A 17,593-nucleotide genomic window follows, 5' to 3' on the forward strand; every position below is an offset into this window, starting at 1 on the left:
ACAGACCCCTGAAGCCCCTCAGGCGCCGTCTGCTAATGGTGCGATTGGGGCCCAACTGTTTGAAGAACGCTGCATTGATTTTTCCAGATCCAAGAATCACTGGCGTAAGGTTACTTGAATTGTCCAGGTCAGAATACATTACAGGCCGAATGAATGGTAATATTGATCAGCAAATAGCCCATGTCTGTCTCAGTGATATCTTAGAGGTTGAGTACAGGGCTGTGGTGACTATTGAGGACATAAAGGGTGGATCCTCTGCAATGTTTAGGAGAATTTGGGGTTTAGAGTGCTTTTTTTTGGACTAAATATCTTAAAAAATTGAGTCAGTATAGTCAATCATTCAAGTGGGCGCAGTATTTAAAGGCTAAGTTCATCTAAAAACACAGGAAGGAATTTATAATCTATGATAACACACATTTTAGAGGCTGATTCTGATACCTTTCAGACTACGTATCCCAACATTTTACTCGTAAAACTAAAATAAACTAGAAGAGGATTCATTTTCCAAGACTGTCAGGATAGAGACGACATGTAGAACATTATATTGGGGGTGAACTTCAGGGAAATTTAACAGTTTGTACGTGTGTGTGCCTTTTTTAAGCAGTAGTTTAACATTTTGGGACACATGCTTCAGAAGATTGATGCCACTCTTATATCTGTACAGTGAGTCTGTAGCAGACGATTAGCTATGTTAGCATAAAGTCTGGAAACGGTGAGCCTCACTCTGTATGATGGGACATTAGTGTAAAGACCACAGCTGTCATTTGGATGTTTTTGGTTATGTGCTGGACTCTTCTTTGGCTGGGACACAAAGAAGTTACTTTCCTTTAAATACTCTGAATATTGTACATAGTTTGGTTGGTGGCTGGTCTGGCTTAGCGCTGAGGGAGTATTTCTAACACCCTGGACAGCCTGAGTTGAATAGTATAATTATACACTCCTACTTTGTGGCTTTTGCAAGAAAAACGCAACTGAGAATAAACATTAGCCGATAATAAAGCCAGAGCTGTGGCACTAAATCTGTCAGCTGAGATGGGATGTAAAAGAGGATAAAAGTCAAAGCTGGCTCCATCATTGATGAAGTGTGGATAACGTGTGCAGCACCCAGTGAGTGAGGAAGAGGACATTTACAGCGACAATGCTTGGCTCATTTTTCAGCCGGATTATTGACGTTTTCTCCAACCCTGAATACTTAATCACAGCCAGCCACCTTTGCCTCGCTCCTTCCTGACTGCTCCATCCCTCACTTAATGTGTGTGTTGTTTGGAGGAGGGGCTTCATGGCTGGAAGGATGAGTATCGATTTGCCTGGACTCGCAGTAGATTACACACACACACACACACACACATCACATACACATATACACACACACACACACACACACATACACATCACATACACATACACACACACAAACACAAACACACACACACACACAACACATGTAACTAACAGAAAGCAGCCAGCAACTGTGAGCTACGCTGGGTTCATGTCAGTCAAGTCCAGGTTTCAGTGTTATCTCTTTGCTCTGTTTAGAACCACAGACACAGACACACACACAGACACACACACACACACACACACACACACACACACATTGTGTGGGGGGGGACACTGTAGGGAAACGAGAGACCACTGGTTGCTTAGCAACCAGAGAGCGGAGGGGAGTTGCAGCTAAGGGTGATGTTCTGAAAATGATCCAACAGGGTCCAATAGGAGGGCTTGTTTCAGTGCTGAGAGAACAGGCAGCCAATGAGAGTGGGCCGTTAATAATCCCGCCTACATGGAGACAGATACGTCTCCATTAATAGTAAGAGAACTGTAACTATGACTGGAGCACAGGCTGCGTGCATGTGTGCGCAAATATCGCCAAGTGCTGCAGGATCAAGGTTGAAACAAGATCTCTCAAAGCCTGTGTTCTGCACGCACGCACGCACACGCACACGCACACACACACACACTTTACCACACACAGAGGAGCTCATGAATTGAATTCTCAGTATGATGAGAGAGGAAATGGTGTATGATATTTTTATGGGTTAATAAATACTTCAGACCTCCAAGATGGAACCGATTTTAACACCGTGTGTGTGTGTGTGTGTGTGTGTGTGTGTGCGTGTGTGCGCTTCAAAGAATTTATCCTCCTCTGGTATTGCTACGGTAAAACGTAGACAGGTTTAGATTTCTTGAAACCGCAATGAAAATTAATTAAATCTCACAAAAGGATTTCTGTTTAAATTTGAAATATTTGGCTTTTACAGAACCACCAAGATAAATTAAAGCTGCATATTTGATCACTGAGGCTTCGTTTCACATCGTGCAGCTCGCGTGACGTGCACGTCCACATGACATGACACAGTTAAGGTTGACGTAGCAGCAGACAGCCTCGTGCAGCCTCGTGGAGTGATGTTTACATTGTTCTTTGGTACCGTTCACTGCAGAGGTGCAGTAGGGCTCACACACCACAGCTGCTCACGCTCACTCAGTGAAGTGTGGAGCATACGGACGCACTATTCAGGGGAAAAAAGGCCACAGGTACAAGATCAGGTCAATAGGATGCTTGTAGCAGCCATATGTGCATCTGTGTGCTCTCTGCTGAGAGACAGCTTTGGACGGGGCCGTGCCGTGTAGCCTTCATGGTCCCCAGTGAGAGGAGGAAAAACTTCAAAATGAGAAGAGAAAGGAGGCGCCAGCGGTGCCAGTTCTCCTCCTCACATTTATGTTGTATGTCGCTTATCAGAGATGCACTATAACTTACAGCACAGGTTTGTCTGCGTCTGCTGTATTGTGTGATGTTTCCCGCCGGAACAAAAAACCCTGGATTGTGTTGCACCAGCGGTTCTTAAACGTGTTACCAAGTTTGTTTGTAAAGCGAGCGAGTGGGCGTGTTGGTGACATCGCAGGAAGTGGAGCTGCTTCATACTCTTTTCTGCTTGCCTGTATGATGCTTTCCACTCTTTCACTGACATTGTGGTTATTGATGAAGACAAAATCATCATTGTGGATGAGTCGTCCTCCTCCTGCACCCTCCAGGCGCCACCGCTCGCCTAAACCAAACGGAGTATTTCCAGAAAGTGAGAACGCTCTAACACAGATAAATGTGATAATGTGACAACTCTGGACAGTGTCTGGACCTGATTCTGTGGACACTGTCTGGAGTTCATATGAGAAAATGGCTCTCATGTCCGTGTATTCAGAGCAGGCAGCATGATGAAGCAATCCAGCTGCCTCGCAAGGTCACGTGACCCAGGGCAGCAGGACTGATTACTAGCATCAGTTGTTGGCGATGATGGACCTCTACTGCATCTCTGTTGTTCTCATTTGGAACCGTAAAGCTTCTTTTCCAAAGGTCATTTTTACTATTTTGAGTCTTTTGTTTTTAAACTCAAGCACTGTCTCATGTGACGGTCGTTATTGTTTGGTCCAAATAACCCCGAACACTACGTTTAGTCACTCAGGCTAACGTTACTAGCTGAACACATGTTGTGATTTGAGGTATTTTGTGTTTATTTTGGTGAAATGTTACTTAAAATCACAGTTCAGATTGGTGTTAAACAGCACTCTGATCAGGTGTTAGGTCAGCTGTATTTCATACTGCCTCCTCTTCTTCAGTCTAAACCAGTCAGATGTTAGCTAACCAACATTAAACCCATCAGTTAGCTTGTAAATTAGCCTACAGTGCAGAACAGGCACATTTAGCAATGTTAGCTGCAAATATTAAACAACAATGTCCAGATGAGAACTAATCTGAGCAGCACAGCCTATTTCAATATAGTTATTAAGCTTAAATCTCCATCTACATTATATCAAGGATCAGTTTGAACTTACAAGCGACTCCTGATGATCTGTACCAGACATGCTAATGAAGCCACAGCCGCAGTGTACGGCAGGCAGTGAGGTCAAACCTGTCACTCTTTCAGCATTTCAAGCCTCAGCCACTGCACTTAACCAGCCAATGAGGACAAAAGTTTGTGTTCCTGTTTTGCAGAGCAGTTCATTCCGAAATAAGATGTCAGCACTTTGAAAATAAACTCTCCCCTACTCATATAAATGACCGGAGGGTGTGAAATAGTGTTGATGCTCTGAATCACTCGAGCTCTCGCTTAAAAAAAGACGATAGGGTTCACTAAACAGAGTCTGAAAACACTGACAGCATAAACAAAACGGTGTTCAGAATGTAAATCCACAGCATCAGTGCACCAGTTACTGCCTTTGTCCACAGCGTCTCTCACGGCGTCATCCATCAGGCTGTGGTTTCTCTGGGCTGCCCACTGTCTAATGCCAGTCACTGAAGGGGGATCTAAGGCTGCGACTCCTCGCGGTGCCGATTCGATGAACGGGAGGCAGGATTATGATTGATCGCCGGTGTCTGAGGTAAAAAGCACCTGCAGGATTTCCAACTCAATCTTTCTGTCAGTTTGGGCTGTTCTTCAACAGCTGGGAGAAGACAAATACTTCCTCTTCCTGTTGTCCTGCTGGGACCTGTCTCATTCCCTCTGTCACTTACTTTCCTTTTCAGTCTTGCACTGTCACTGTTCCTCTTCATGGCTGTTGGGTAACAAGCCCGTACAGGTTAGAAAATATTAATTTACCGTCTTGGTTGTTTGACTGGTGGATTATGGGCGATTTAAAGCAAAGCCAGGAAGCCCTCAACTGACGCTCAGTTCAAATCGTTTGCTCATCATCATTTGAGTGAGTCTGAAATGCCATTTGGCACAGAGAGCGGGCCTAGAAGAAGTAATAGAGGTATAATTTGAAAGCTGAGATTAAACACCTGAAAACGGTCGTCACATGACAGCCGATTCACCTTCCTTGTTCTACTAAATGTTTTCAGTTTCAGCCTTTACGCCCGCAGACTCTTACAAACCAACTTGAAGCCACAACATGCCTTTCTTAAGCAGCTACATCCTTTCTTGGTCTCGTCCCAGATTCTCGCCATCTTCTAAGAGTCTGTTAGCGCATGCAAATGAGGATAGGACACAAATTAGGCCAGCAGTTGTATCTGAGTGTATTGAACTGTAATCACAATCGCTTTTTGCTCTTTCTCTCTGCTTCCCTTGACTCCATCTGGAACTACGGGAAAGAACTGGCATGTCCTGAGCTCACATCCGACTTGGGATTCAACTCGCCTTTCGTGACATTTAGAAACATGAGTCCAGTTTCTGGCAGGGATTCAGACGATGCTCAAGAAAACCAAAAATACACCCAGTACACAATGTCAGGAGACATCCTTACCATCTGAGTAAGCATGACTTATAAGCATCGATTCACGCATCAAGAGGCGTCACTGGCTGCTGTGTTGTGATACTTGTGGAATAATCAGAGTTTGCAGCGAACTCAAGTTTTATCAAAGCACAGTCGATGCTTCACTGTTTCAGTGCTGAGCTCATCCTCTCAGGTGGCTGAAGGACAGACTCCCACACACTAGATGCACAAAAACACACACCTCTAACTCCTGCCCACACACACACACACACGCACGCACACACGCAGTCACACAGCAGTAAATTAGCCCAGTCAGCAGTGTTGATTAAGCTCTGTGGAAGCATTTCATATGTTGCAATGGCCTCAGCTCGCCTGAGCACAGAGGTGACAGATGCATTGATAAAACAAGAACAAAAGGATCAATGGCTCATCATGGTGTCCTAGACTTTGTCTTCCCTTGTCTCTTCTGTGTTTTAACACATTTTCCTCATCACTCATGCCCTGTCCCGTCTTCTGCAGGGTTACCTACCTCCCCTCAGCACTGGACTTATTCCAAACGAAGGAGTCGTCTTCAGTTTGCTCTCCTCCGTCGCCCGCTGCCTTGTCTCTTCTCACACTCTTCTGCTTCCTTGCTGTCCAACACAAGTGTGTCTTCCTTCTCCTCCTCCTCTTCTTCTCTTCTGTCTTTCCTCCTCGCCTCCTCACCACCAGCTTTTGTCTGCCTTTCTCTCACTCTCTGCAGATTTCCAGCGCTCACCAACTCCTCCTCTTTCTTCAGCTTGCGGCAGCCAGACTACATCTCCTACATGTCTCTGCCTGAGCGCTCGCTCGCTCGCTCCCTCTCTCTCCCTCTACACACTCTCTCTCTCTCCCTTTCTACCCGGTGTACATTTCCCCCTCCTCCTCCTCTCCATCTCGTCACTATGGAGACACTGGGCCCGTACAGAGACAAGCTCGTGCTGGCTCATAAGGAGCGTAGATGTGTTTTTGTGCAGCAGGAGTTTCAACAGTCTCGTCATCACTTCAATGTAAAATACCACATAAATTACTCAAAACTGGGTTTTTCTATTTGCTTTTCTGTTTGAAAGAAAAGGACAGAGCTAGGCTAGCTGTTCGCCCTGTTCCCAGTCTTTGTGCTAAGCTAACTGGCTGCTAACTGGAGCTTCATATTTCCTGTGGAGACTTCTCATTTGACTTTGAGCATGAAAGTGCATCAGGATACTTCCCAAAATGTTGAATTGTTCCTTTGATGATCTCCTTAACGATGCTCATGTGAGGAGTACAGTGTGCTCTGCTGAGAGGCTCTGAATACAATGCCCATTAGACTGTTGCTATGGAGAAGAAACCAACCAGAGGTGTGAATAAAACACATTTTTGTTGCAGTTTGCCACAAACACCTCGCCATAGTTGTCGAATTCATCCAAAACTGACCAAAAATCTAAAAGCGAACTGATTCAAAGTGCTCAGTGTTTTCTACGTCTCTGCTCGCCAAACGCTCGCCGGGAAGCAGTTCCACTTGTCTCTTTACATTTCTCTGTACACGAGCTTGTACCTTTGATACTTCATCAAAGACATTGATGTTGTCTGATGCAGCTCCTTCATACTAATGATAGAAGCTGAGTTTTTGTTATTATAGCCAACAGTGGAGAGATTAAAGGAAACGAGGGAGTAGAGCTGGATGCTGAGGGTGATGGTCAACGGCCTGACCCCGAGGCCTCCATGCCGCCCCTCAACCTGGAGAGTTTGATGCCCCCTCGAGCCCCGGTAGGTCACATAACGTTACGTTCATGAAATTAATGGGACTTTTACCTAAAATAATCCCTTCCACTCTGCAACTCTGCCTTCAACTGTGAAGGGTATCACATTTTACTGCTCACCTACAGATGCTGACAAGTTTAGACATTTGGCAGGAAGTAGCTCAGAGCAGAGAAACCCCCGTTTATCTGATCCTAATTACACGTTTGAAATCTCCCTTTAGGCCTCATGTGCTTCAGAGTAACGTCATCACTGAGCAGACGTGAGCGATATCTGAATAAGACGTGAGAGCCATAACAACCAAATATCCTTGTCTGGGTGGGAAATGAAGCATGTTTGAAACCTGACTCACTGCTGCAGTGTCCTCACAACCAACAGACCACAGGACAAAACCGGGTCCACACCAGTGCCTGTGTGTGTGCGTGTGCATGTTTGGTGCATTATATTAATCGTGTTTATGTGTGAGGATGTATATTCACATGTGTGTGACTGTAAGTGTCACATAAATGAAATCCAATCCACAAAGCTCGACGTCATTCTGACTATTTCTGTCTTTTTTACTAGAATCTACTTCTGTGATCCCGTCGGATGAAAACCAAAGATAGTGCGTAACTCCTTCCTTCTTGTCTCTGAGAAAACACTTTGACAAGTATAGACTTGAATTAAGTAAATATACCTTTAAGGGTAAATGGAAGACAATTTACAAATGCACTCAAAACTTTTCCATCACCGCTACGTTTGAATGCAGCTGCCCTGTTGTGCAGACGTGTATTTAAGCCATTTAAACCAGTAAGATAAAACTTCAAATCCAACAGATCTTAAGAGGAAAGGAAGAAAGGGAAATGAGGATGCTTCGACCGGCTTTTACCAACATCCAACAGAATTCACAAAAACTGTCACTTTCTGCAGCCAAAAATCACGTAGAAGTGATTTTCAAATTTACTGTTAACACCATTTATTTCAATAAAAACACCTTTGGAGATCCATCCGAAGAACTTCTTCCTTTACTGCTCTTTCAGCTTCAACCTAAACAGCTGAAACAGAGTCTGAGTCGTTACCTGCTGAGATAACTAGTGAGGATGTTGATTGCGAAGCAGCGGACCAGCAGCTGCAGCTCTTCAGGTTCAGGGTGCGCTCGGGGGGTCACACACATTCTCTCCTGACACCTCCTACACTATCTCCACACTATCTCCGGCACGGCGAGCGCTACGACGGGAAGCGTGAACGCCAAATAAGGCTGCAGGAGAGTGATATCGGCAGGCGGGGACGGTGAAGTACACTGCAGTCCTGAGGCAAATCCACCCACACTAAAGCTGCAAACTCACTCCCTGTTCACACATACTGCATGCGAACGCGCTGTATCCTCACATACTTAAACACATCGGACATGTATGAAAACCTGCAGCTGACACGAGTGTGCGACAGCTGCACTTATGTACCTAACGCACATGTAGACGTCTTTTTTGGTGTGAACGCGCAGGAATCTGATCTGTTAAACTAATTAACAGAAGTGTGGATGCATGTGTGTGCGTGTGTGTGTAGGCACTCTTGTAGGATATATAGGGTTTAATCCTGCAGAGTCTAACGAAGGCAGGAACCATCTGGTGTTGGGATGTGAGACAATCTGTCCATTTGGAGAGGTGACAAAGAAGGTGATAGGCACAGGAACATGAGACACACACACACATAAATCCGGAGTATTTGGAGTAGTGTCAGCAAAAGGCAGTCCAGTACACACACGTTTCATTTATACCAAGCGCACATATCTCTAGTCTCTATGGTAACTAGTAGCCGTCATGGCAACAGCGTACAAGCGGTAGAAGAAAGGCTGAACTCTCCTGACTGTCCTCATTTTATTTTGGACCCCTTTTACACACACGCACACATGCACGCACGCACACAGTTAGTCCTTTTAAGGTTTTCAGAACACATTCCCAGTCGTAAAGTCGTGAAGTGGTACGCTGTAGTAATACTGGGGAATGCAGGGACAAGTCAGGCCCTGCAGGTGAGTGACACACACACATGCACACACACACACACACACGCTCACACAAAGGGAACACACACTAACAGGCCTTCACATGCAGGAGACAGGCATGAAGGAGCAGAGATTCACTCACATACTGTAACAGGGTTGGGCGATATGATGATATTTACTGTACATGAAAATACCTGTTTAATATCACAGCTTGTGTTTGGTCAGTGGATTCAGACCTCGGCACGCACCTTTCTGTCTGAACCCGACAGACTTTTTCTTTTTTATGTCCAAACCCGACCCGAGCACGACGCAGTCAGTGTGAGCTGAAGCACCCAGTTTGATAACAGGTGTGTTTCATAAAGGCTAGAGATAGTTTTAACATACACACACATTACTCAGGTCTCAGGTGTTCACCTTCTAGTCAAGAACGCTCCAAAACATCACAAAGTAAAGCTGCGAGGTTAAGAAATGGCCAAAAAGAGGACATACAGAGGTAGTGCTTTTACTATTTAAGGCTCTTGTGCTTGAGTATTTCAATTTTTTTTTGACTTCATATTTCCAGTTCACCACATTTCAGGAGCAAAAACTAGTTTTTAATCAACTCAGACAAAAGTGTCACACGTCAACACATCAGGAATAATAATCCAAATCCTTTTCATTTTGATACTTAAAACGCATTTTGTTGCTAATACTCGTTTACTTTTACTTTTGAGTGTCGGACTTTTACTTGTCACTAAGTTTTCACATTCCTGCGACACAGATGTTTTCTCTGAGAAGGCCACATTACTCTTCACACAACTCGTGGGATTCATTTAGTGGGTCACAGGTTCATCATCCAGCTCGAAAACAAGAAAAAATTCTATTCTGATTAACAAATTTATGTTAATCTTTCAGATGTTTTTTTTCCAACATTTGCTTCTGTTTTGTGAAATACTTTCTTTCTTTCTTTCTCTTTCAGGCCTGCTCCTGACTTACAGACATGCAGCCCATCTCCGTGAGATGCTGCTTGTTATTATGGGGTCACAGCCAGGAACAGGCTGGAAACCGCCGATGTGGAGAAACAGGTGTATCGCAAAGCCAGAAAGACTTCCTTTAATCTCTGACCTTCAGTCAGACGCTTCCCATTGTCAGCACCGTACACAGGTAACCAAGGACACTCAAAGCACACACATTTGAAGGCGCCCTCCTGTGTGATATTAGACTCCACTCATCCAGAAAACATTAAGGGAATTGTTCCTGGAGGATCAGAAGCTATCTGCACTCCGCCGCCGTGAACGTGGCTTTCCAAAGCGAAATCCATTTCTAATTGCTTCGCTCTGCGCTCTCTGAGGACTCACTCGAAATGAGAGCAATTTGCAGCCCTGACGCAGTTGTTTTGTACTTTACTCGCATGGAGACGAGGCGGCCTGACTGCACGGAAAGGCAGCAGCACCACCGTGTGGATTTACACAGGATGTGTCTGCAGCTCACCGCAGGGAGGTGAAGGCGAACACGAGGGGTCCTTTCATCTGCTGCTGGACCACAGAAACACTCAAACAAGAAAATATTAAAATAATAAGCTGCTTTTTAGAGGCATTGATCTGACTTATGTTCCTGATCAGACTGACCATCAGCCAACAGCATTAATGCTAAAGCTAAGACGTTCCCACATGAGCCGAGCCGAGCCCCGAAGCTTCACAGAGCTCCGATCACGGCAGCAAATTATTCTTGAGACAGCTGACAGATTTTACCAGGAGACATGTGATATTAAAAGCAGCCCGGTAAGAGTCATAATGTCTTGCTTTGTTATATTGAAGCACCTGACACAGCCCTCTAAATTAGTTTGGGTTCAGGGGAAAATTAAGGGCACAAAGCAGCTTAAATGGCAGCTCCCTGAAGACGAAGACGTTTAAAAACTGCACACAGACTCCGTTTACAACCGTCAGACATGAAGGAAGGCAAGAAAATCTACCGAATGTTTCCTGTTTTACTTGATAAATTAAAGATTGATGAGTAATCACATATTAATCTGCTGTCAATCCAGTGTGAATTTTAGCACTATAGGTGGAAGTTAATGGGCTCGGTACGTTCAGCAGAATATGATTAGTTAAATCTTAGCATAATGTAAAAAAAACTCCAATTATAAGCAGTATGTGCACACTTACTCAACCATTTTTAATACTGAATTCTTATTAATTATTAATATTAAGTTAATAATTCAAAGATAGAAAGTCTAATTTAATGAGTTTTCATTTCAGGTCTTAAGGCTTTTAATTCTCACTCTGCTTCACAGAACAGAGCAGAACATGGCGGAGCCATGAGTAGCTGTACATACACTGACAGTACTGACTGTGTGTGAACGCCTCCTTCTCTGTGCTGTAAAACTGAGCTTTCATAGTTCATTTTGCCCTGATGAACAGATGTTCAAGAATAATTCATTTCATAAAAGTTGGGACTTATTTTTGGAGTTTTGGCCATCATCAGTAATAATAATAATAATACATTAAGAAATATTAATGTGCGGGAGGAGGGGGGCAAAGAACCCCAAAAGGCTTTTTGACTGCCTCTGCTTACTGTAGATGATATCAAATGAGGAAAAGAGGTCTGTAGGTTAAGACCCCGGTGGCCTCTGCTTTCACACTGTTTGGGAAAATGAAGGTTGGATGTTATCTTAACTTGTTCCTTTATTTTAGGACCTGAGTCTCTTTTCCAGGAGCCACACAAACATCTAAGAAAATCTAAAAGTGTTTACACACGGGTTCAGTCCATTAATGTCCTTCCTGTGGACTAAATGTAACAGTTAACCTGGACCAGGTGTGACTCAGATGAGTGAGTCTGATGACATAAAACCTGAGAGCCACACACACACACACACACACACACACACACAGTATACTGCAGACAGAGAGCAGGTGCAGCTCTCTGTCTGCAGTATACTCTGTGTGTGTGTGTGTGTGTGTGTGTGTGTGTGTGTGTGTGTGTGTGTGTGTGTGTGGACGGGCAGGATTAAAAGGTGTTTTGAGATGCTCTTGTAATCCCACAACAGCAGGACGGCACATATGTGCCCAATCAAAAGGACACACACACCCACACCTACACCCACACACACTCTTCTATTTTAAAACGCTCCAACAATGCTTAATGCTCCGCCCTCGTCTCCCTGGACACCAAAGCATCTGTTGCCCATGGCGATTATCTGGCGATTACATGAAAACAGCCTCCAAATTCTATTTAGACTCATTGTCCTCTCTCTCCTTCATCCCCTCCTTTTTCTTACATCAAATATATGTACTTCACCACATCACTCCCACTGTAATAACACACACACACACACACACACACACATACACACACACACCTCGAGTACAGAAGTGACCTCTCCATCACCCCAGAGACCACTTCAGCAACAGTGTACTGCTGCAGAGGTTCACTGTCACTGCTTGGCATGACAGCTTTTACAGCGCGCGCGCGCGCGCGCGCGCACACACACACACACACACGCACGCGCACACACACACACACACACGCACGCACGCACGCACGCACGCACGCACTTGCACACCATCAAACAGACCTGCCTCAAATGGCCAAAAGTATGTAGACATCTGGTTCACAGTCTGCGTTGAGTCCTAAAGGTGTCGGTCAGGTCGAGGTCAGGGCTCTGTGCAGACCACTTACTGGTAACAATATTTTATGGATCACATGACCTCCTAATAATTTCAAAGGATGCTTCCTGGACATTTGGTACTACAAGAATTACAGGGGACATAAAGGCAAACCCCTTTAAGTAAATATTCCTTCATTATTCATCCATTATTGCAGACTGTATTCTCCATTTATGCTAAATTGTTTGCTGGACACACGTTTAGAGACTGAGACAGATTACTGAGTGGGCGTAGCTTCAGGGGCCCAAAGGGTCGAGGGGCAAGAGCCTCTTTACGAAGTCACTTTTCGAGCAGTTCTTGTTGGAAAGTTTCAAGTCTATGTAAATGAGTCTTTTGGCCAAATCTGACATATTTGTGTGTGTTGACCCTGATAAATAAGGAATAAAGTCACTCAGCTGCTTACAAAAAGTCAAACAGGAGTACACTGCAGTACTTTGAAGGCTGCTCTGACCGTCAAGCGTCTTGTAATCCATTCATGTCTTGAGGCTCTACTAACAATTAACGGTAACTAATTCTTTGGAAGTATGACAATTAAACACCACCTCTATTTTCTCTGAAAACCTGCACATAATACATAATCTTTTCCAAGACCAAACAAGGAAAACTATTTCTTTATGGACCTGTCTTTGTGATCACACTGAAGTATCAAAGATAGAAGCATCCTGCTGTTTAAAATATAACTGTGCTGTCACCTTAATGTCTCCCTAAACTGGAACAAAGGGCTCAGCTCAAACTATGATGAAGAATCCCAGCACTCAGAAGTATGTGGAGACCTTGTTGTGTACTTGTGCAGCCTCTAGTGGCTACAATGTGTACTGCAGTACAGCTTCACTCAGAATACTACAATAATTCTTCATACAGACAGAAGAATTCTGCTCGACAGTTTTTTTATGCACACACACACACACACACACACGCAGGTTTAGACGGGAAAACTAAAGGAGAAGAAATGCACCTCACATGTGCATCACTTAGACTCTGAGGCTCCTCTGTCTGCGTGACAGAAAGGAGATTGTTGTTTAGTTTGTGATTGAAAAGTGAGACATTTTAAACACACACATAAACACATAAGCATGCATTAACACTTCCTCTAACTCACATATGCATCCACAATCACACACACACACACACACACAAGCACAGCATGTGGGCGGCATCCCCAGCGCTGTGAAACATCTTGCATCCCACATGCTTATATAACTCCCTCTCCACCTCCTCCAGCTGATCACTCATCACTTTATCACTTTATCCTCCGCTGGGAAGGAAAAACCCCTTCTTCCCTCTCTCTCTCCCATTGAAATCAGCCAGGCGGGCGCCCTCTGCAATCGAGCATGATTTCGTTACACTCGGAGCATCAAAAGAGCACATCGCTCCGCTGAGATCAGGCTGCAGCATTTCCCATCTCTGGTGAAGATTTTATGTTGGTAAAAATTGAATCACAGACCTGCACTACTTGTGACAACATAGAAGCTCAAAAGTCAAACCTTGTTATCATCCGGCATCACTGATATTTACAGAGGGGGAACGTTCGATGAAGGGAAAGCAGCTGCAGACTACTTGCTTTTTGTTACTGCAAAATGTAAACCACAAACTTCTACAACGAGATGAAGAGCTGTTATGACAAGAAGCAGAGAAATAAAAAAAAAAAAAGCTGCAGTGAGGTTGTGATGTAACAGCAAAAATGCACCTCCTTCCTGTTTGTATTCTTAGCACGCAATGTACAGTAATGAGGAGAAATGCCTGATGGGCATTCTGCACAGTATCCCCTCAGCATCGCTCCCACAGGAGGAACTTTCGCATCGACTTCAGCCGTGTTTCAGATAAAGAGCCAAAGGACAAAGCATGTGCTCGTGCTGATGTATGGGTCTCCAGTGTGATGCACTGAGCAGGAGAAACAAATCCGGTCTGTCGCTGAGGTGAGAGATGACGACAGAAACTAACAAGGGTTTAGCTTCACAAAGCCCCAGCTGATGTCCTCTGCATGTATTCACCATGAACTAGCTGCTTATTAGCAAACAAATCGGCTCTTTATTAATCATTATAAAACACTTATTCTGCAGGTTGGATTATTAAGATCACACATCATGGACAACAACTTCCTTACAAGCAGTGATAAGGGGCTTATTTAATGCCTGTTAGTGTCCAAGTAGTTTTAGAAAATGGTCATTTAGAATAAGGCATTAATACATGCTTTATAAAGAGTCTAAAATGCATGATAATAAGCAGCTAGTTAATGACAAATATGTGTACTTTAAAGTATAAACCAAAGAAAATATGTCCATCAGAATCTGATTTGAATTGTCACACAAATGAGATGAGAGTGTGTGTCGACACAGTGTCAAGGTGGCGTCGCTTGAATGAAAAAGAAGTTGTGAAATGTTTGACATCGGTCCAGCTCGCACATGTTCTGTGTTTTAAGAAGAATTTGTTAAAGGTTGACTTTGTCAGAGTTTAGAAACTGAAGTATCCTGATCTTCACGTGTCAAAATTTGCAGAGCCCCTTTAAAAACAGGTCAGAAATATAAGGTTTTATTTTTTACAGCGTGCACTGCGGTTCGTATTTAACAATTTTTGGGGACTGTTTTCAGCTGTGGATTAATACTGTACGTGCTGGTGCATTGGCGGCTATTTACAGCAGCAGGATGGTGCATGTGGGATGGACTAAAATATACTGCAGTGTGTTTTTACAATGGAGGCTTGTGACAAAGATGAATAAGATATATCAGGATATGGATACACAGACAATGCTTCGGTCTTTTCATGGGAGTCGTTGGCAAGAAGTAAACAGACTCTCACAGCCTTATCCTGTAAGAGGAACATTTTTCAGGACCGCGCTGCTGTAGAAAATAACTGGGACTTACATTGATGAGCTCGATCTCCCAGATCTTCTTGACCAGCTCCATGGAGGTGTAACCGTTAATGAGGAAGGACTTGGTGTAGTCGCCGAGCTCCAGTGATTCCAGCCACTCTGCCACCGACGTCGGGTTGTTGCCGTCGTAACCAATAGGCCGCACCTTGGGTACAGACAGGAAGGAGAGAGAGAGAGAGGGAGAGAGGGAAGGGAGGAAAGTGAGGTTTTAACATACGGCTGAACATGTTTTGTAATATCTCTGCACACTGGCTGCTGAGGATGCTTCACTGCGTGTTTTCCTCCATGTTCTCAGAAATATAGTGATACTGTGAGGAAATGTTGGGTGTGTTTTGCTGTTTTTCTGCCCATATGGCACCCGACCTTTGACCTGAAGCTCGGCAGCATAGAACAGCTGGATTCTTACCTCTGTTCAAATGCCAGCTACGTTACAGCCTACGTACCATTTTCTTACATAACGTGACAGCTGTTTGAATTCTATTTACGCTATGTTTGACTGCTGCGCTGCACTTTTCTCATTTTCTGTCTTCATTCTGCTGCAACAGCCTCATTCCTGCACGGGGTTCATTAAAGATTTATTCTATGTTAAAGAGCTTCTCCCAGTTCAGCAGAGCACAGGAGGAAACACTGAGCTCTAACAGAGGGAACTTTTCAACACAGAGCTAAACCTTATAAGCATGTGCTGGATTAAAATCATGTACTTCTCGTTTATTTGCAGCGCAAACAAGTAAACACAAGCCTAATGTTTGAGAGAGGGCAGCATAGGACACAGACAGCGGGGGGTTATTGCCTTCAGTCAGACACTTTGAGAGCGTAGCAGATTATTCATAATTCATTCACTTTTATTTTGACAGTCGGAACAGCTTCAGAGAGTTTGTGGTGCCTCAAACAAACATCCCACATCCTCCACCTCAAGTCGCGCCTACGTGTGAGGGCAGACAAAAGTTAAAGGTTTCATTTTTTACAGTGTTTGGGAAAGTTTGGGGGGGGGGGGGGGGGGGGGTTAGAGGAGGAGAGTGGAGATCAAAGTTTTCTGGGTGTCTGTATGAAACCTGCTTATCTCTGAGCTCAGAGTCTCCCTTTTCTTTCCGTCATCTCTTTTTCAGACTCCTTTTTGGCTGCTCTCACTTCATACAGTCACACACCTTTGATCTTACTCTCTGTCTCACACACACTCTCACACACTCTCACACACTCTCACACACACACACACACACACACACACACACACACAGAAGCATTTGACCTTGCACAAACTTCCCTTTAAGTCTGCAAGTTTTCTTTGTATTATTTCAACCCCCGCTTTAAAGCAACTGTTGGACCAAAGAGTTTTCATGTGTGTCAGGACGAAGTGCATGTAGACTCAGCAAAGTCTGAGCAGTCATCATTTAATTTAATGTGGATTCGATCACCTTTACACTTTGCAATAAAATGTCTCTTGTGTCCAGACTGCATCTAGATATGATTTCACCTGACTGCACTGACACCTGGTGTGTGTCTCCAGGAGGTGTTATGGCCGAGCGAGTCGCAGTCCGTCCTCAGTGCGTCTCAGATGGATTTACACCTGTACTCTCATGTGGTCAAGCGCTATCCGATTTCAACCCGATGACCCAAAATGCAGTTTAATGCAAGGTGTGAAGGGTGTGTTAGTGCATATTTTCTTGAATCTCCTCGGCACCTTGTTTGAGTATTCTGCAGAACATGCAGAGAGAAACCTAAACATCCACAGACGGACTGGCTGCAGCTGAAGATCAGCTTGTGTTACGTTAACCAACAACCTGGAAATGTAGTTTAAAACTTAATGAATGTATGTAACTTGCATGAGACTGAGTTCCCATTGGTCAGAGCTGTCTGAGACGCTCTTGTTGATTTGTACTGACCCTTGGCAGCAGCCGTATGGCCTGCAGGAGGCGTTGTCTGTGAGCCGAGTTGAGGATTCCAATCTCCAGCAGGTCCTGGTCTTCCACCACATTGCTGCCCTGCAGAGTAACAGAACAATAGCTAAAGTTAGCATTGATGCATCATTTCTCCACCAATAACAATGCAACACCAGTGTGTTGCATTGTCAACATAAAAACCTCCAGTTTGCTTGTTTTTTGTTTTCAAACAATACGGCATCAAAGACAACAATCTGAGAGTCAG

General features: G+C 44.3%; 1 protein-coding gene across 6 annotated transcripts in view; it reads right to left on the minus strand.

Moving 5' to 3' along the window:
• The window catches only part of anks1b (ankyrin repeat and sterile alpha motif domain containing 1B), a 202,697-nt gene that overhangs the window by 23,208 nt on the left and 161,896 nt on the right, over positions 1 to 17,593 (minus strand). For 5 of the 6 annotated variants that reach the window (XM_076722032.1, XM_076722031.1, XM_076722030.1 and 2 more), the window contains 2 exons: positions 17,332 to 17,430; positions 15,444 to 15,596 (listed from right to left, as the gene is read on the minus strand). In XM_076722032.1, the coding sequence (XP_076578147.1) occupies positions 15,444 to 15,596; positions 17,332 to 17,430 (252 nt within the window). Of the gene's footprint in view, positions 1 to 5,734; positions 6,158 to 15,443; positions 15,597 to 17,331; positions 17,431 to 17,593 lie in introns of those variants that run through there. The other variant, XM_076722036.1, reaches the window with a different exon arrangement.

Source organism: Chaetodon auriga, chromosome 22 (assembly GCF_051107435.1).
Source record: "Chaetodon auriga isolate fChaAug3 chromosome 22, fChaAug3.hap1, whole genome shotgun sequence".
Classification (NCBI taxonomy): domain Eukaryota; kingdom Metazoa; phylum Chordata; class Actinopteri; order Chaetodontiformes; family Chaetodontidae; genus Chaetodon; species Chaetodon auriga.